Here is a 20,992-nt window from a genome sequence, read left to right as displayed (position 1 = left end):
GTAAACATTCTATGATTCTATCTTTCTATGATTCTACATTGCACGGGCTCATTAGTCAGGTGCTGACACCATGAGAGATGTTCAATATATTCAAATAGAGGCACCAACCAGGACAAATCTCCATGATCACACGGACAATGTCACTGCCCATAGAGACCAGAGGAATCACACCCAGCTATATATTGTGTATGTGGAGAGATATCATATTCTTAAAATACCAGAATTTAATATCAAAACTCAACAAATCAAAAATATTAAACAAACATGTAAATAAAAATAATCCAACACTGCCACACTGTGTACAACCGAGTGAAGGATCATATAATTCATCAATGATCACCTGCTCGTTATTTCCCTGCAGAATATTCTCTACCTCAGGGATAAGGCTGGTTTTGACCTGCATTGTGAGTAAATCTCACCAATGGGCGCTGCCAGTGCGGAGTCTCGGCCGACGGGAGCCCGTCTGGAACTGGGTTGTGGAGATCAGCGGGACTCACTGGATTTCACTGGGCAGCTGTCTGTGTCACACCTGATGTGGAGAGTTGATCGTAACACTCGGGAAATACTTGATCCCGGAGCTAACAGCTGTTGTACTGATGGGGGAGGAGGGACTTGATACCATGCTTAACAAGGCAACGTTCCCATTCTCATTTTAATATTTTTGTCTAACCCTCTATTAATATATTTATTACAGAGCGTCAGAATCTGGGAACGGCTGTCTCCACCATGGCTGAAGGCCCAAACAGGGGCGAAAATCCAACATCTTCAACAAGAATGGGAATGGACACAGGTAGGTTCACAAAATACTTTAAATATAATTTCTGTCCTGACAAAGGTTCTAGATCTCGTGCAACAACCTGAGCTCACACAGGAAGAGGAAACTTATTGTAAGAAATAGGAGTACGCCATTTGGCCCTTCGAGCCTGCTCTGCAATTAGTATCCAATAATCTATCGATCTTTGTCTTGCATATACTCAACGACTGAGCATCTACAGCCTCTGTGGTAGAGAATTCCAAAGATTCACAACCCTTTGACTGAAGATATTTTCATCGCATTAGTCCTAAATGGCCGACCCCCTTATTCTGAGACTCTGACCCCTTGTACTAGACTCGCCAGGCAGTGGAAACATTCTCCCAGCATCGACCCTGTCAAGCCCCTTAAGAATTTTATGTTTCAATGAAATCAGCTCATGGAACTGGGCAGGGGCTGAGTACAAAACAGGAAGTGAGTGACCATCTGGAGGGGCACTGCAGTCACAGGTGGCGAGAGCCCCAGATTACTGAAACTGTCCAATAGATGCCTAGTACTGGTATACAGTCAGGAGAGAGTGGTACGGGGAGTTTTGAACATTGACTCCAAACCCCACAAGGTCTCATGGCACAGATCAAGCATGGGCAAGGAAACCTCCTGCCGATAATCACTCATCACCCTCCCTCAGCTGATGAATCTGTACTCCTCCATGTTGAACACTACTTGGAAGAAGCACTGAGATTACCAAGGGCACAGAATGTACTCTGGGTGGGGGACTTCAATGTCCATCACCAAGATTGGCTTGGTAGCACCACTGCAGGGCGAATCCTGAAGGACAAAGCTGCCAGGCTGGGCCTGTGGACAGGTGGTGAGAGAACCAACACGAGGGAAAAACCTACTGGACTTTGGCCTCACCAATCTACCTGTCGCAGATGCATCTGTCTATTACAGCATTTGTAGCAGTGAGTACCGCACAGTCATTGTGGAGACGACGTCCCGTTTTCATACTGAGGACGCCCTCCATCGTGTTGTGCGGCACTGCCACAGTGCTAAATGGGATAGATTGCGAACGGATCTAGCAGCTCAAAACTGAGTATCCATGAGGCTCTATGGGCCATCAGCAGCAGCAGAATTGTATTCCACCACAATCTGTAACCTCATGGCCCAGCATATCCCTCACTCTACCACTACCATCAAGCCAGGGGACCAACCCTAGTTCAATGAAGAGTGCAGAAGAGCATGCCAGGAGCAGCAGCATGAGTACCTAAACATGAGGTGCCAACCTGGGGAAGCTGCAACACAGGACTACGTGCATTCTAAACAGCAGGAACAGCATGCTACAGACATAACTAATCGATTCCACTGCCAACCGATCTGAACAAAGCTCAGCAGTCCCTCCACTATCGGCGCACCCCGGATGCAGTGTGTACCATCTACAAGATGCACTGCAGCAACTCGCCAATGCTTCTTCGGCAGCACCTCCCAAACCCGCGACCTCTACCACCTAGAAGGAAAATGGCATCTGGCGCACAGGAACACTATCATCATCTCCCCCCTCCCCAATCGAACACCATCCTGACTTGGAAGTATATCGCCATTCCTTCATCGTCGCTGGGTCAAAATCATGGATGTCAGTCAATAACGGCACTGTGAGAGTACCTTCACCACAAGGACTGCAGCGGTTCAAGAAGGTGGCTCACCGCCTCCACATCAAGGTCAATTAGGGATGGGCAATAAATGCTGGCCTTGCCAGCGCCGCCCACATCCCAGGAATGAAAAAAAATGTACAGTGCCTGACACTTGTGTGGTTCAAATATTCTTTGCCAGTTACCAGCCCAAACCTCGATGTTATCCAGGTTTTGCTGTATGCGGGCATGGACTGTTTCATTATCTGAGAAATTGCCAACAGAGCCAAACACACTGCACTCATCAATGAGCAGCCCCACCTCTGAACCTTATGATGGAGTGAAGGTGAATCAGCTTGAGATAGTTGCGGCTAGTACGCTGCCCTGGTTTGAGGAATATATTGAGATAATTGAAAGTCAGACAATAGATTGAAAAACAAGGCATCAAGTTGGTGATCTCTGGATTTTTTTGCACTGGACTGCTTAAGGAGGCAGGTCAAAGTGTGAGTTCGGGGAAAAGGGAAGGGACGGCCGCGATCCGAACAGACCATTAATATTGGTTTTCAGAAAAGGTGGATGCAGCAGGCAGAAGATAATCAGTCGATATGATTGGAGTTTGGGGGAATCCAGATCTGAGACTAGGGAGTGTAATTAATACAACTGTTGGAGCAGGATCAGCAGATTAATGAAATACTGTAAAGATATTACCAGGAAAAAAAGGAGGGAGATTTTGAAGTAATGAGCGATAAAGTCATTTTATTTATTTTTTCAAAAGGGAAACCAACGAGGTTGAGCATTAAAAAGAACATCGACTGAATGTTACGTGTGTGAATGTAAACATCATTCCAAACACATAGGAAAGCTAAAACCAAGACTGATTGGGGTCCAGTAACTGCGATGTTTGAACAAGACTAGGAGAGAAATGCTTCTGGTTAGAATGTTTTCAGCAGCGAGAGAACATTGTTGTGGGTGGCTGTATTAATAGCTAGATTGTATCAGTCCCAAAATCAGACCAGAGCACTCAATACTGCAGGAAATCACGAGGAATGTTGAACATGTAGTAGGAAGGTGAAAAGGGAGAGCGCGCGGGGGTAGTTAAAATGGTATATGCGACAAGGCCAACAGATAATATAAAAAGTCAGGGTTTATATGAAGTGAAATAATAATTCAAGGCTGTAGGACTCGGGATGAAGGGGGAATCTAGTTGTAGAGGATGAAGTTTTGAGGAGATACCATATATTTTCTTTACTTTCTAAGCATGATTTTGGTAGTACGAATGTAGGTGTAATAGAGGAGGATGTGGGACCATAGTTTGAGATAACCGTAGAGAAGGACTTGGATTTTAGAAAAATAACAATATGGAAAAGTCACTGGTCCCTGAGAAAATGCACTCCAGGACATTAAAAGAAGTCACAGAGGCGATAGAGAGACTGCACTATTTTTCAATCCATTTCGATATAAACAATATACTTGATCGCTGAAGGAGCCCAAGTAACGTCTCTGTTCAACAATGGAGGAGAGAGGAAAAATCGGGTATCTAGAACAGTTGGTCTATGGCAGTCGTGAGCAGACGCCTGGAATTTGTAATTTAAGGTTGAATTAGTGAACGTTGCGATAAAGGGGATGATCAGGGGAGGCTGGAATGGATTAGCTGTAGACAAGTCGTGTTTGAAAAATTTAAACACTTTTTTTAAAGAATTGACTATGTAGATTGACTGGATGTAGCAAGTGCGTTGTATGTGGTTTTTCACAAGGTGTTCGATGTAGCTCACAGGAGGCTTCAGCCGTCTGGTATAAGAGGAAATGTTGCAGCTTGGATATAAAGTGGATTGTGTTAAGTTTTCTCCATTTGTGTTCACAGATCCGAACTCTTCAATCATTGAGTTCTTGACAAAGTGTGACGATTTCCAGCTGTTCAAGTTGACGAAATTCTACCGGGACAGACTGGAACAGGCGATTGAAGTAGGGGTGGACGGAGTCAGCTCGTTGTTAACACACGAGAGGCATTTCAGTGGACAAGAACATCGGGTGAGTGGGAGGGACACAGAATGAGTTTGGATTATTTAAACATCACAGACCTGATAGGATATCAGATCTTAGAATCACAGAATGTTACAGAAGAGAAACAGGCCAATAGGAAAGTAAGGATTATAATTGTTGATGATGTAAATCTGAAACAACACAAATGTGAAAATACCCAGGAGCTCCGTCGGTATCTGTACAAAGAAACAACAGGGTACCAGGTCCGATATAACCCATGTGGGCTGAACTCAAAGGGAACCAATAATTTTAGTAGCACTGGGAAACGGAGTTGGGAAACAACTGACGGGATTTGGAAGCAAGTTCATGAGTTGAGTGACCTACAAACTACTTAAAGTAAATTGCGGAACTGTGAGATGATAACCATGTGCCTGCAAAAGGAAACTTATTGGTTTTAGATAATGCGAAACCAGTGAACAAGTTTTGGACCCAAACAGCGCAAACAACCCAACAAAAATACTTGTGGGGAGTGTTGGACCAACCGAATAGAATGATCCAAATTATATTGATTCAGACACCAGAGCTAAATCAACTTGTTGGTTCTATGAAGATCCTCAGGATATTCAAGTAAATTATACAGCTATAGTTAGTAGAATCACGGAAACTTATAGCACAGAATGAGGACATTCGACGTGTCGTGTCTCTGCTGACTCTTTGAAATAACAGTCCTGATTAGTCCCAAGTTCCAACTTTTTGTCCATAGCCCTGTAAGTTCCTCATCCGCAAGTACTGTACTTTTCTAAATCCCTTTAAAATTATTTATAGAATCAGCTTTCACCAACTTTTCAGGTAGAGCATTCCTAATCCTGACAACTCTGAGTGAAAACAATTGTCCTCATCCTCCCTCTAGATCTTTTTCAGTGATTTTAAAAAAAATCTGTGACCTCTGGTTATTGAACTACTCACCAGAGGGAATAGTTTTTTCTCTCTCTATTCGATCAAAACCTCTCATCACCTTTAAAACCCCTATTTGGTCACCTTCTTTGTTCCAAAGAGAACGTTCCTAACTTTTCCAACCTAGTAGTAGGAAACCTTGGAGTCTGAATACTAACCAATCCAGACAGGTTCTCAGCATGGGATATCAAAGAATTACTGAAAGTGCCCCAATTTATTCACCTAGATCAGGGGGTGTTAAACAGACAGTTCCATCCCGTCCATGTAACTGAAGTCCTTCATCCCTGGTGCTGGCTGTAATTTATTAACATATGTCTTTACAAGTGACAGTTTTGTCCTGTGATGGTCTAACAGTTTCCCCACCACCGACATTAGGCCGACTGGCCTGTAGTTGCTGGGTTTATACCTCCTTTTTTGAACAGGGGTGTGACATTGGCAACTCTCCAGCCCTCTGGCACCACTGACATGTCCAAGGAGGATTGGAAGATTGTAGCTAGAACAACGACAATTTCCACCCTTCCTTCCCTCAGCAACTGAGGATGCATTTCATCCGGACAGGGTGGAGTTTATACTTTGAGTGCTGCCAATAATTTAAGTGCCTCCCCTTTACCTATTTGCATCTTGTCCAATTTCTCTATTATCTCTTCCTTTACTGTGACATTGGCAGCACCCTCTTCCTTTTGTGAAGACTGATGCGAAGTATTAATTTAGTACCTCAGCCATGCCCTTTGTCTCTACAAAATGATCTACGTTTTGGTCATTAATCGGCCCCACCCTTCGTTTGATTAACCTTTTATTATTAAAATATTTATAAACGACTATAGTATTCCCCTTTATGTTAACCAATGATATTTGCTCATACAATCTCTTAGTCCCTCATATTTCCATTTACAGTTCTCCTCTGCACTTTCTGTATTCTTCTTGATTCTCTCTTTTGTATTATGAATATGACATTTATTATAAGCCAACTTTAACTGTTTAACTTTAACTTCTATATCTTTAGTCATCCAGGGAGCTCTAGCTTCCTTCTCCCTCATAGGAACGTGTCTGGTCTGTACCTGTGATATCTCCTCTTTGAAGGCTTCCCATTGCTCATTTACTGTTTTACCTGCCAATTTTTATTTCCAATTCAACTGATCCGTTTACAGCTCACTGAAGTAAGCCCTCTTTCAGTTGAGCATCTTCACATTAGATTGATCATTGTCCCTTTCCATTACTGCTTGAAACCTAATGATATTGTGATCGCTGTTCCCCAAATGCTGTCCCACTGAAACATGCTCCACTTTCCCCATTTCATTGCCCATAACTAGATCTAGCACTGTGTCCTTCCTTGTTGGACTGGAAATGTATTCATCCTCTAATCATTTCAGGAATTCCATCCCTCCTTGGCATTTACTCTGTGTTTTCCCCAGTCTACCGTCACTCTCCCCCACTGCACTATTTGTTTCTTCCCTATTCCCCCATAACTCATTATATCCAGGAATGTTAAGTTCTGATTCCTCCCCTTGTTTGAGCCAGGCCTCCATATTGCTATTATATTATAACCCATATGCCTGCAGCTTACCAACATTATTGGTCACGCCCCGTGCATTGATGCATATGCATTCTAGACACGCCTTAGTCTGTTTTCATTTCTCCCCTGTCTGATTCCTCCTCTTTCTGGATTGTTTCATATTCTAGCGCTATTTGTCTCTCGCAATGCTCGATACACCTTGGGGCCGATTTTCAGTGTGCCGTGAGGCGGGCTTTTAGGCATGTGGGGGGCAAAAATCCCGAATTCGGGGGTCCTGACACCATCCCGCCCAAAACCTGCCTCCACGTAAGTTTCAAGGGAGGCGGGTACCTACCCCGCACTGGGACCCACCAACCCGAGGCGGGAAGGGATTAGTGCCAATTAACTGCCTGTTAACAGGCAGTTTTTAGCCTAATCCCTATTTTGAGGGGTGTAGTGTAGGATTCCCGACGGCTCCAAACCACGCCAGGTTAGAGCAGGTGGGCCGTCAGGTTGAAGGACTTGGAGGGGTTGTGATGTCGGTGTTCAGGTGAGTGATGGGTGCATGAGTGCAAAGGTAAGTGTGTTTGGTGTGTCTAAAGAAGTTTAAATTACCTGTACTTACCTCTACAGCCTTTCTTCCTCTAGGCTTCGGGAGTCCATCATTCAGCCGGCACTGAAAGCAGAATGGCCGCGAGCTGTCAAAAGTGACAGCTTTCAGTGGCCGGGGAGAGTTCTAACTGAGTCTGTGTAGAAGGACTCAGGTTAGAAATCAGACTGTCAGTGTTTGACAGCTTTAAACAGCTGTGAAACGCTGATATTTCATCTGTCAGGACATCCTGACAGATGAAATTTCAGTTTGTGATGTCACCTGTTGCTGGGTGGCCCTTAATTGGCCTGCGGGCTCAACAAGGTCAATCAAGGGAAAATCGCGTGGATTGGCCGGACGTCGATGGAGGCGGGACTAAAACCCGAGGTAGTCCCGCCTCCTTCCCGACTGCTGAATGAAAACCCAGCCCCTTGTTTCTGCTCTCAAGCTCTTCATCCTGGTTCCCGTCCCCCTATCAAATTAAGTTAAACACTCCCATTCATGGCCAATAGTTGCATAGAGCATTGCTGAGGCCACAATGGACTGAGCAGGATTGAGCTCCTAACATCAGAATGAACGAATAATGGGGAGTGGAGTCCGAGCAGGGCAGAACGGATCATACTAGGACCTTGGACCTTCCATTATAAAACAGAGCTGAATTTATGTCATTAAAGGGGAAAAAAAAAAAGAGATGAGGAGACCATGATCCGGGTCTTATGAATGCTTGAAACGATAAAACAATTGAATTGTAAACAATCGAACTGTAGACAATACTGTGGACCTTGGACCGTAATTACTAAACCAGAGACATGATACAAGCCTCAAGACGAGACCAATGGTCAGCCCCAATTCACATTGAATTGAATGTGTAGCAGCCCGTCCAGTATCAAAAGCATTAATGTGTCCAAAAAGTCTCAAAAAATTGGTGTCAATTGAATAAAACTGTGGATTATCGAAAGAAGTATAGAATGAAAAAATACTGGAGAGAACACAATGTTGCTGCAGCAGAAACAATAAGTATAAATAATCCAAGCACAGTTAATTAGTGGCGATGTCAATGAGCAGATATTTGATGGAGTCAGACAGCGGTGTTCAGATTAATGTGGGGAGATTGAGGTGTGGAGATTAAATACATGAAGTACAGTCCCTGGTGGGGTGGGGTCTACATGGTCTTAGCAGGAGCAAGTTCTGGGTAAAATGGCCTCACATATTCCTATGGAAAGGCGAGTTTATCCCACCGCTTCAGTAAATCCCTGCAGGAATCATTGAGATTTCATGGACCTCAGAGTATCGGTACTTCCTGAGAAGGAGTAAAATCCTTGTGTGTGAGTATTTATAACCTGCTGCGCAATATTCTGCTCAACAGCGTCATTCGTCCATGTCAAACAGACTGGCGAAGTTAGTGTCAAAAGATTAACCAATCAGTAACTAATATTCACTTCAATTAAATTAATTACCGTGGTCCTGCTGTTGAACGGAATCAAAAGTATCGAATTCAATAAACATGGTGAGTATGGGGTGAAATTGATCTTTCACTCTGCTCCTCAATATATTCATTATTATTCTCTACAGAAAGTCTTTGAGCTCGCGGAGAAGGGAAACCGGGCGGACAGTTCCAAACTTCTCCTAAATCTGGTGATGGAGAAAGGCTCTCGGGCCCGAAGGACAATGTGGGAATCCTTTGTGAAAATGCGCCATGGGGTACCAAAGTTGGACAAAATACTGAAAGAAATACAGGAACCTGGTACGGTAAAATCACACTGAATTCAACTTCACATCTAAAATTACATATTTACTAAAGTAGTGCACAGATTTGCTTTCATGAAAACTAATGTATTTACACAGGTTTCGTTCGATTTAATGACATGAAAGCCACAGAATGTTTATCCGAAGTTCCCACTCAGCTGAAAGGTAGGTGATTGGGTGAAGATTTCAAACAGATTATTTCCGTTCTGATTATCAGGGGCTTTAACTTTGACCGTTGGTTTTTTGAGATGTCTAGAACCTGGGGGTGAAACGTTCAAGAGCTAGGGAAACAGAATTCAACTTCATTTTAACTTGTCACTGATACTGAAATGTGTAATTGAAATGTGTGGGATGAAGTTACAATTCAAACTAGGCTTGGGATTATCTGTAAATTTGCAGATGTTGTCATTACTCCAGTAATTTATCCAGCTGTTCATGTGACTGGCCTTTGCTGCCAGTGCACGTCACTGACCGGGATAAAACATCAAACTCCCAGTGGTCATTCGGTCTAATATAGCGATTAATCAGCAGAGAAAATGAATTGATTGGGGCTTCCCTGGATAACTCAATGGATGATGTACCAGTGAGTGTAGCGCTTAGCCATAGGCTTAGATATTCAGTCGCACACCGCCCGTTTTTCAGCTGCTGTCGGACTCCTGCGGCCAATATGGTGGACAGGAAGTGTACGCACATTTCCAGCCTGAAGTGCGGATCGGGCTTCGCTGTGATGTCGGGAGTGCACGTCAGTGTAATTTAAGAGTGGATATGTTATTTAAATGAGGGTCCAGTGCTTCCTGTGGATCTTTGCCCGCTTTTGGTATGCCGCACCATCTCGCCCCACGTGCTGAATCCGCCCAGCAACACCTGGCACAAACCGGCAAGAAGGAGCCCTGACCAGCGCTATTGAAAGGGATCATGGGGAATTTACAGTTTAGTAACTGACTTGTCATTTCAGGCAGCTGCTTAGCTTCTGGGCGTTTCTTGCTGTGTTGTATCATTCTGGAAAGTTTGCTTTGTCTAAAGAGAGTAAGATGCTGCTGATCTTGCACTGATGTCGGCTGTCTCATAGATAGTTTGGCTGTAATCGTGGGTGCTGTCTCAGGACTACCTTCGGGACTGTAGGAGGAGAAGGAGCAGTGAGGAATACAGCAGGAGCAGCGAGGAACACAGCAGAGAACAAGAACAGCTGACACAGGAGAGGCTCTCCGCAGAAGGCCGTGCCCACAGCGGGTATTCAGGGAGCATCTCTCCTACATTAAAGGGAACCTGGAAATGTACATGAGGGAAAAGGAATAGAATGGTAGGGTGAGATGGTGCGGTGGGATGAGGTTCATGTGGAGCATAAACACCGGCACAGACCTATTCGGCTTAATTGCTTGTTTCAGTGCTATAGATTCAATGGTAACTCTATGTACCGTCACTGAGGCGCCTTCACTTCACCAAGGGGGCTGTCATCGAGCTATGTCACCTGCTGCAGACGCAAGTCCAGCAAGCACAGCACTGCCTGCGGCCATCAAAGTCACTGTTGCCCTTAACTTCAAAACCATGGGCACCTTTCAGGCTGCAGCAGTTGACACCAGTGATCTATCAGGGTTAGCTGTTCATTGCTGTATCAGGGAGGTCACTGAGGCGCTCTACCAGGATGATCACCTATATGTTTTCCATATGGAGAGAGCGAAGCAGGATAAGAGAGCACTTGGCTGAGTCCACATGACAGGCTTTCCCAGGGTGCAAGGTACCATAGACAACCGCTACCTTGCATTGACTGCTCCCCATCACCAACCTGGCATGTTGATTAATCGTAGGGGAGTCCACTCCCTCAACGCATAGTTGGTTAGTGACCACAGGCAGCACGTCATACTGTTCCCATTATCCTGGGAGCAGTTATGACTCTTTCATCCCGCGCCAGTCCTCTGTAAAACCTTTATTCAAGCCAGGCCCACAAGTTTCAGGCTGGTGCTTGTCGATAATGACCAGTCCCTCTAGTCGGGGCTCGCTACTGTCAGGGACCCAAGCACAGCTGCAGATCCGGCCTACCATGACAGTCATGCTGTCGTGAGAAACCTCACAGACCAAACAATCCAGCACTACTACTTCCCTAAGCTAATATTCAGATTTGTGGTCATCTGTTGCATTTTGCAAATCATTGCCATCATGAGGAGCAACGAGAAGTACTCCAGAAACAAGTGGAGCACGAAGAGCGGAAGGAGGAGAGGCATCGATCACTGCCCCGAGCTGAGTCAGCTCTCGGAGATCAGTTCATCGAAAAGCGCTTCTTCTAAATCATCTCTCCCATTCCCAATACACCAAATGTCCCACAACCCTTGTCACCGTGCTTACTACCACCATCCTGTGGCCTTCCTTCAGTCCAGCCTAATGGGTGCAGCACTCGCTGCACTACAAAGATCAACACCAACACCAAATTCAGTACAATAAACACTTTCATCAAACAATGCAAGTGCATCTCAATGTAATAGTTAACATAAATCATTAAGAATCAACCTTGTGCCAGCTCTTTAGCCGGAATTTTGATGGCGCTCAGAGTACGAGTTTGGAGGCGGGTCCGCGGTCAAAGGCACAAAGATTGACAGCGGGTCGGTATCCCGCTGTAAACCCGCCTCCTTGTCAGTTTCCCGAGTGTCGGATCAGTCATCCCCGAGCAAACCCGACACCAAGCAGCGGGTCGGCCAATTTAAATACTTAAAAGCTTGTTAAAAGGTAGTTAAGCATCATTTTCCCATGTACTTACCATTTGACCAGGTTTTTACCGAGGTTCCCGGAGAGCGGGTATCACGTCTGGTAAGTATGTCGTGTTCTCTGACTCTCCATTGCTGTGTAGGTGACAGATGTCAAAGTGGTATAAGACCTACCATTTTACAGCTGTTCATTTCACAAAACTAGAAGCTGGAGCCTTCTTGATTTGGAACCCACTTTTGCGCTTTATGCAGATAAGAAGTGTTTGGAGTAAATGCTCTACCCACTGTCACCTCCCTTGGAGCAACCTCTCTCACCATTAACAGATCACTTCCGTCATCTCAACTTCAGCTGCCGTCTATTCCAGCAGCATCGGTACCTTTGGAAAAAATCTCACCTTGGTCCTCAGAATCCCACCACGATCAGCCCCAACACCAGCAGCACCAACAACAACATCAACCTGCTCCGCAATAACCCGATGCTGCACAGGACACAGGGCTTTAGCACCCGAGCACATTGCTGCCAGGGATGGCCTCACCATGGCCAGATTTACTACACTTAACACTGTACACCATGGCTACCACATGATGCGCCAGGCTGGCACTACCATACACCAGCACCATTAAACGTCTCTACAATGCCCAAACCATTCCATTCACACTCAGCATTGTGGGGGATACCATTATGTCCCACTTCACTGCAATTCACTAAGCCAATTCCAAATGTGCACACAATTTTGTCCACGAAAGCAATGTGTTGAAAATAAAGATTTCAGTAGTTCACAGCACATCAACACAAACTTCACCTGAATATTGGCTAAAGCACCCAAGTGGCTAACCTTCTGTGTTCTTATTTGGTATGCTTGCAGTAGGTTGAGGGTGAGTGTGAGGGGTGGCTAGTGAGATGTAGATAGAGAGGGATGGGTGGAGGTGCAAGCTAAGTTGGTGTGAGTAAGGATTAGCAGGAGTAGGGTAGGCAGATGGAAGAAACATAGAAGATAGGAGCAGGAGTAGGCCATTCGGCCCCTCGAGCCTGCTCCACCATTCAATGAGATCATGGCTGATCATCCAAATTCAGTACCCGGTCCCTGCTTTCTCCCCATACCCCTTGATCCCTTTAGCCTTAAGAAATATATCCAACTCCTTCTTGAATATATTTAATGTATTGGCCTCTACTGCCTTCTGTGGTAGAGAATTCCGCAGGTTCACCACTCTCTGGGTGAAGAAATTCCTCCTCATTTCTGTCCTAAATGGCCTACCCCTTATCCTTAGACTGTGACCCCTGGTTCTGGACTCCCTGACCATCGGGAACATCCTGCATCTAGTCTGTCCAGACCTGTCAGAATTTTATAAGTTTCAATGAGATCCCCTCTCATTCTTCTAAACTCCAGCGAGTACAAGCCCAATTGTCCCAATCTCTCCTCATATGTCATTCCTACCATCCCAGGTATCAGCCTGGCGAATCTTCGCTGAACTCCTTCCATGGCAAGAACATCCTTCCTCAGATAAGGCGACCAAAACTGCACACAATACTCAAGATGTCGTCTCACCAAGGCCCTGTATAACTGCATATGGGGATGTGATGAGTGGCACAGCAGGATGAAGTTGAGTGTGCGTTGCAGTAACTTTTTGTGATATCCTGAGATCATTGAAAGGTTTCTGCCACTGCAGCCTGGTCCTCCTGACGACATCCCTGCATGTGCCCCACTGTGCAATATGCAACCAGGCTGCATTGGTGTCCTGGGGAGGGGTCTTCCGTCCATTGGAAGAGAAGAGAACCTCCCTCTGTGCTGTGACACCCTCCATAAGCATATGGAGGGAGTTATGAGAGAGCCTGGGTGCAGTTGTGCTCCTCTGTGCAGAGGTTGTCCGTGTTTGCAGCACCTAAATGCTGTAGAACACTGGCAGCACAAATGCCAAAATCAATATGGACATGGGCCCTTTAAGAATCCGGCTGATGACACGTCACCAAATGACGTCATCAGACCTGCTTCCGTTTTCTTGGCCTGGAACCACGTAGGGCAGAGCTTAACAAGCCCTGTTAGCAGAAAATTCTTCTCGGACGGTCCGGCACCAAGCTCGCTTGCACTTAGCCCGCCTCTGGAGGCGAAATCGTGGCCTTTGTGTCTGTATTGCGTGCTTGTTTCCCTATCCTAGTGCCCCATGAGGTATTTCCCCATTGGCTACAGCTTATGAGCTGGAACGCTGCTGAATGACCATTGTGGTCACTTCAGATAGCTGTGATGGGTGACCTCGAGCAGCTCTGTGCCTAGAATGGCCGGCTGCAGACTGTAGCATCTTGACATGGGCCCAGGTTGCTGTGTGGCACTAACAGCAGCACTGGTGGACTGGTTGCTGGGGGGAGAAGACATGCTGTCCCCCTGAGAGAGGACAGCAGTTGCCTCTCCCATGGAGCCAAGGCCATCCTCCTGCAACGGTCCCTCAGCACTCCTAGCAGCATTGTGAGATGCCATGGAAGATGCCAGCAGAAGCTCCATCATGGTGGGCGCCACTGGTGTGCTGATGGAACTGATCACTCGGCCCATATTGTACAGAGTGGGCTCCATGCCTACGCAAAGCCTTGACACAAGTTGGAGCTCACTGGCAGGCTGCCCAGTGCACCGAGCACTTCCTGATATATGTCCATCGGCTTTCTTCAGTAGGCGAGCCACTCGAAGTCAGTGTCTGAGTCCACTGCAGCAAAGCTAGAATGTGATCTCGCCCTCCAGTGAGCACGTGCCCAATCCTCCATCCCGATCTCCTGCATATTCACCATGTGATTACCCCTTATCTAGCCTAGCCTCTAAAGTACATGTGCTGCCAGTATCTGAGCTGCTCCTTGCGATGGTTAGCTCGAGTAATGTTACATCTCCAGGAAGACTGGACTCCTGTTCTTCTACTGGCAGAAGGATGTCAACCTCTTCAGCAGCTGAACTGAAAGAGACAGCCAATTGTTATATTTTAGATTAAAGTTGGAACAGAGAGAGACGTTTCTGGTGAAAGCATCTGGAGTTTGTCGTGCACAGTGTCAGGGTGAAATAGAAGTAAGAAGCGAAAAATAGGAAAAGGTGAGAAAACCTGCAACGTTTCCTCCAGTGATGCCAGTCACCACGGACATGGCTCTGTCCCTGCCGTGATGGTCAGTACATATTCTCGGCGATGGGAGAGTGTGTGCAGACAGGCGCGGCTTCATCTGGTGACAGTTTCCTGTCTCAAGTCCACTTGAACTTCTGCAAGAAAGAAGGGAATGTCTTCGTAACATTCTTGTGAGGTGTTTGAAAATGCACACATGGTAGAAAAGCTGGTATGCAGCGTGTGAGATGTTAGATTTGGGGTGTGTGACTTTGAGAGGAAGGATATATAGTGAAGTGTGGTGCAGTGTTTGTAGGGGGCTGTAGGGAAGTAGGTAGGGGAGTATTACGAGTGTAGTGAGTAGTGAGACTGGAGATGGGGAAGGTGTTATCAGATTAAGAAAGTGGTGTTCTTACCTTGACGACTCCAATGGGGTCATTACGGAACTGCAGCCATGTCCTGGGAGCTAAGTCTCCAGCGCTGCTAAAATTATTCAGGGAGGTTTATAAAATTATGACGGGCCTAGATATTGCAGATATGAAGCACCTGTTTCACTAGAAGAGAGTTCAGTAACCAGGGGGCAGAGATTTATAGCAATTGGTAGAAGGATTAGAGGGGAATTAAGTACTTTTTCACCCAGAGGGTGCTGGGGGTCTGGAACTCAGAACCTGAAAGGGTAGTAGAGGTTGAAACCCACATTGCATTAAAAAAGCTCTTGGATGTGCACTTGACGTGCCATGAACTGCAAGGCTACGGACCAAGAGCTTGAAAGTGGGATTAGGCTGGATAGCTCTTTATCGACCAGCACAGGGACGATGAGCCGAATGGCCTACTTCTGTGCCGTAAACTTCTATGACTTGCTCGGCCGCCTCTTCCCACTGTTGATGGAGTTGATGACTGGAGGGTTTCTTGCCCACTAGGGGACAGAGTATGTCACTCCCCTTGTCCACTGTCCCTACCAGGGCCTCTAGTGCATTAAGGGTACAATCTAAGAACATAAGAAATGGGAACAGGAGTAGGCCATTTGGTCCTTTGAGCCTGTTTTGCCATTCAGTAAGATCATGGCTGATTTCTACCTCATCTCCACTTTCCTGCACTATCCCCCCCATCCCTTGATTCCCTTAATCCAAAAATCTACCAATCCCTGTCATGAATTTACTCAACGACTGACTCTCAACAGTCTTCCAGGGTAGAGAATTCCGAAGCTTCACTACCCTGAGTGAAGACATTTCTCCTCATCTCACTCCTATATAAGAACATAAGAAATAGGAGCAGGAGTAGGCCATTCAGCCCTTCAAGCCTGCTCTGCCATTCAATGAGATCATGGCTGATCATCTGCCTCAACTCCATTCACCGGCCCTATCGCCATATCCCTTGATGCCCTTACTAGTCAGAAATCTATCGACTTCTGTTTTGAATATACCCAAGGACTGAGCCTCTACAGCCATCTGGGGTAAAGAATTCCAAAGATTCACCACCCTCTGTTGAAGAAATGTCTTCTCATCTCTGTCCTGAATGGCCTACCCTTTATCCTGAGGCTGTGGCCCCTGGTTCTAGACTCCCCAGCCAAGGGAAACATTCTCCCAGCATCCAGACTATCAAGCCCTGTAATAACTTTGTATGCTTCAATGAGAGCCCCTCTCATTCTTCTGAATTCAAGAGAATACAGGCCTAGTTTACTCGATCTCTTCTCATATGAAATTCCCGCCATCCCAGGAATCAATCTCGTGAACCTTTGTTGCACTCCCTCTATGGCAAGTATATCCTTCCTTAGATAAGGAGATCAAAATTGTACACTGTACTCCAGGTGTGGTCTCACCAAGGCCCTATATAATTGGAATAAGACTTCTTTACTCTTGTACTCAAATCCTCTTGTAATGAATGCCAGCATACCATTTGTCTTCCTAATGGCTTGTTGCACCTGCACATTCACTTTCAGTGACTCATGTACAAGGACACCTAGGTTCCTTTTAGCATCTGCAGTCCCCAATCTTTCACCATTTAGGAAATATTCTGCATTTCTGTTTTGTCTACCAAAGTGGATAACTTCACATTTTTCCACATTATATTCCATCTGCCATGTTCTCGCCCACTCATTGAGCCAGTCGAGAGCCTGTTGAAGCCGCTTCACATCCTCTTCAAAACTAACACTGCCACCTAGCTTTGTGTCATCAGCAAATTTGGAAATGTTGCATTTAATCCCCTCATTGATTGATATAGATTGTGAATAGCTGGGGCCCAAGCACCGATCCTTGTGGTACCCCACTAGTCACAGCCTGCCATCCTGAAAAAGACAGACTGTTTGTTTTCTGTCTTTTATACAATTCTCAATACATGCTAGTATATTACCCCCAATTCCATGTGCCCTAATTTTGTTCACCAACCTCTTGTGTGGGACCTTATCGAAGGCCTTCTGAAAATCTAAATACACCAAATCTACCGGTTCCCCTTTGTTTACTCCATTAGTTACATCCTCAAAGAACTCCAATAAGTTTGACAAACAGGATTTCCCTTTCATAAATCCATGTTGACTCTGCCCAATCTTACTATTAGTTTCTAAGTGCCCAGTTATTGCATCCTTTATAATAGATTCCAGCATTTTCCCAACTACTGACGTGAGGCTAACAGATCTGCAGATCCCCGTTTTCTCTCTTCCCTCCTTTCTTAAATAGCGGGGTTACATTTGCTTTCCTGCAATCTGCAGGAGCCGTTCCAGAATCTTTCGAATTTTGAAAGATGACAACCAATGCATCCACTATCCCAATGGCCACTTCTTTCAAAACCCTAGGATGTAGGTCATCCGGCCCTTGGGATTTATCGACTTTTAGTCCCATTAATTTTGCTAGTACTGTTTTTTTTACTACTAATAATTTCTTTAAGTTCCTCATTCTTGTCACACCCTTGGTTTTTTCGTATTTCTGGGAGGTTTTTTGTGTCTTCCTCAGTGAAGAGAGAAACAAAGTATTTATTTAATTTCTCTGCCATTTCCTCATTCCCCATTATACATTCTCCTGTCTGTGACTACATTTACCTTCGCCAGGCTTTTCCTTTGCACATACCTATAGAAGCTTTTACAATCCATGTTTATATTTTTCGCTAGTTTGTGCTCATATTCCATTTTCCCTTTCTTTATCAATTTCTTGGTCCCCCTTTGCTGGTTTCTAAAAGAATCCCAATCCTCCGGCTGACCGCTTTTTCTGGCAACTTTGAGCTTCCTCCTTTGACTTAATACCAGCTTTAAATTATTTTGTTAGCCATTGTTGGATCACTTTTCTTTTTGGGTTTTTATGAACTAGAGGAATATATGTTTGTAGCAAATGGCCGACCCCTTATTCTGAGACTGTGCCCCCTGGTTCTAGACTGCCCAGCCAGGGGAAAATCCTCCCGGCATCTACCCTGTCGAGCTCTAAGAATTTTGTATGTTTCAATGAGATCATCTCTCATTCTTCTAAACTCTAGAGAATATAGGCCTAGTCTACTTAATCTCTCCTCATAGGAAAGTCCTCCCATCCCAGGAGCAGTCTGGTGAACCTTCGGTGCTCTCCCTCTATGGCAAGTATATCCTTCGTTAGTTGAGGAGACCAAAAGTGTACACAATTCTCCTGGTGTGGTCTCACCAGGGCCCTGTATAATTGCAGCAAGACGTCTTTACTCTTATACTCAAAACCTCTTGGTAATAAAGACGAACATATAATTTGCTTTCCTAATTGCTTGTTACTATCTGTAGCTCTAGCAGCCACTTGACCAATTCACAATTGTCTCCCTATTGTCTGTATGCAGAGAGCACGTTTACAAGGTGTTGGTGTTGGTTACCTTTTAAGTCGCGTCAGGGATGCCCGATATCTAGCACCCACTCCTGGACAAAGGAAAGCACAGGTGCATAGCCAGTGAATAGTACGGGTAACGCTAACTGCACCACTGGCTCATTACAATCAGAACAAATAATACCTGCTGCCTGAGTCAACGCTAAGAGGCATGTACAGTGCACCCTCCGTCACTGCACTCCCGTTTTCAGGCCTAATCAAAATCTAGGCCATGCAGTCTATGTGCAACACTACTCAAACATTGTTAGTATTTTCTGAAACAAAATTACAGCAGGAAGATTCTGAGAAGCAGAATAAATCCACTTGACCCAAACAATTCTGTCTCTGTATTACTCTTCTTAGGCAGTCCATCGGAACGGAGGCTGACTTGCTTCCACGTTAAAAATCAGTTCTCGGGTGACTGATCCGAGTCCAATGCGGGATCTACAGTCTCTGTCACAGGTGGGGCAGACGATGGTTGAAGGGGCGGGTGGGTGAGGTGCTTGGATTGACTTGCACTTGGCTTGCGCTTGCTCCCAGCGAACAGACCCGAGGTGTTCGGCGCCTTCCCGGATGCTTCTCCTCCACTTTGTGCGGTCTTGGGCCAGGGATTCCCAGGTGTCAGTGAGGATGTTGCACTTTTTCAAGGAGGCTTTGAGAGTGTCCTTGAAGCGTTTCCTCTGCCCACCTGGGGCTCTCTTTCCATGTAGGAGCTCCGACTAGAGCGCTTGTTTTGGCAGTCTCGTATCGGGCATGCGGACGATGTGGCCTGTCCACCGGAGCTGATCGAGCGTGGTCAAAGCTTCGATGCTGGGGATGTTGGGCTGAGCGAGAACACTGACGTTGGTGCACCTATCCTGCCAATGGATTTGCAGAATTTTGCGGAGGCAGCGTTGGTGGTACCTGCCCAGTGCTTTGAGGTGCCTGCTGTACATGGTCCATGTCTCTGAGGCATACAGCAGGGTGGGTATCACTGCTGCTCTGTAGACCATCAGCTTAGTGCCGTGTTTAAGGTCCTGGTCTTCAAACACTCTCTTCCTCAGGCGACCGAAGGCTGCACTGGCACACTGAGGACGGTGTTGGACTCAACAGTGAAGATCTCACCTGCCCATCTGTTCAGTGTCTGCACAAACTCATCTAATTGTCTCTCGGTCCCATTTACATTGCCCCAAATGCCCGTCCCTGGTAACTTGATCCCCTATTCTATTAACCTTTCAGTGAAATAATTGAAACTCAATTCCATCTTAATCCTTACCTCCTAATTGGAACTTTCTGTTAGTACCTGATTCTCTTCTCAGTGAGCCTGTTCCTGCAGCAGTGTTGTTAATTCCATTAAAAATCAGACAACTTCAATTACAAGACCCTGATGTCGTTTCAGTAAATGAAACTAATCCCATTTCCTCGAGCTTTCCTCATCTAAAATTCCTGATACCCTTAATCATCTTTCTTAATTCCATTCCATTCCTAGTCTATTAAATAGAAAAATAGCAGGGCAGCTAGGTCCTGTGGAGTGCTCATCCTGTGCCATGTGGGATGTCCTGGACACTTCACGCAGCCTGGATGACCACGTGTGCAGGAAGGGTCACCAGCTACGCCAGATCAAGATCCGTGTTTCAGAGATTGAGCAGCAGCTGGAGTCACTGCGGTGCATCCGCGAGGCTCAGAGTTACATGGATAGCACATTTCTGGAGGTTGTCACCCCACAGCTTAAGAGTGTGCAGGCAGAGAGAGAATGGGTGACCGCCAGACAGAAGAGGAGAACCAAGCAGGTAGTGCAGGAGTCGCCAGAGTGCATCTCTCTCTCCAACCAGTATTCTGTTCTGCGTACGGGTGAGTGCGATGGTTCCTCTGCGGAGAGCATCCAGATTCAGGTCGACGGCACCACAGGTGGTTCAGCTGCTCGGGGTGGGAGGGAGGAAAAAGAGCGGCAGAGCAATAGTGGTAGGGGATTTGATAGTTAGGGGAGCAGACAGGCGTTTCTGCGGCCGTAGAAGTGACTCCAGGATGGTATGTTGCGTCCCTGGTGCCGGGATCAAGGATGTCCGTGAGCGGCTGCAGGACACTCTGAGCGAGGAAGGTGAACAGCCAGAGGTCGTTGTCCATATCGGTACCAACAACATAGGCAGAAAGAGGGATGATGTCCTGCAGGCAGAGTTTAGGGAACTAGGAGAGAGATTAAACGCGGGACCTCAAAGGTAGTAATCTCCGGATTACTCCTGGTGTCACAGGCTAGTGAGTACAGGAATAGGAGGGTAGAACAGATGAATGCGTGGCTGGAAAGATGGTG

At 46.0% G+C, this 20,992-nt stretch overlaps 1 protein-coding gene across 2 annotated transcripts in view; it reads left to right on the top strand.

Annotated features, from left to right (window-relative positions):
* The window catches only part of LOC147092791 (NACHT, LRR and PYD domains-containing protein 3-like), an 80,056-nt gene that overhangs the window by 24,628 nt on the left and 34,436 nt on the right, over positions 1 to 20,992 (top strand). For both annotated transcript variants that reach the window (XM_085976047.1, XM_085976046.1), the window contains exons 2-5: positions 695 to 790; positions 4,238 to 4,404; positions 8,964 to 9,135; positions 9,237 to 9,302. In XM_085976047.1, the coding sequence (XP_085832173.1) occupies positions 695 to 790; positions 4,238 to 4,404; positions 8,964 to 9,135; positions 9,237 to 9,302 (501 nt within the window). The remainder of the gene's footprint in view (positions 1 to 694; positions 791 to 4,237; positions 4,405 to 8,963; positions 9,136 to 9,236; positions 9,303 to 20,992) is intronic.

The sequence above is a fragment of the Somniosus microcephalus genome, unplaced genomic scaffold (genome assembly GCF_052327205.1).
Source record: "Somniosus microcephalus isolate GS21.2 unplaced genomic scaffold, FLI_Smic_1.0 unresolved_chr2, whole genome shotgun sequence".
Lineage (NCBI taxonomy): Eukaryota > Metazoa > Chordata > Chondrichthyes > Squaliformes > Somniosidae > Somniosus > Somniosus microcephalus.
This window is presented reverse-complemented; position numbering and strand designations above follow the sequence as displayed.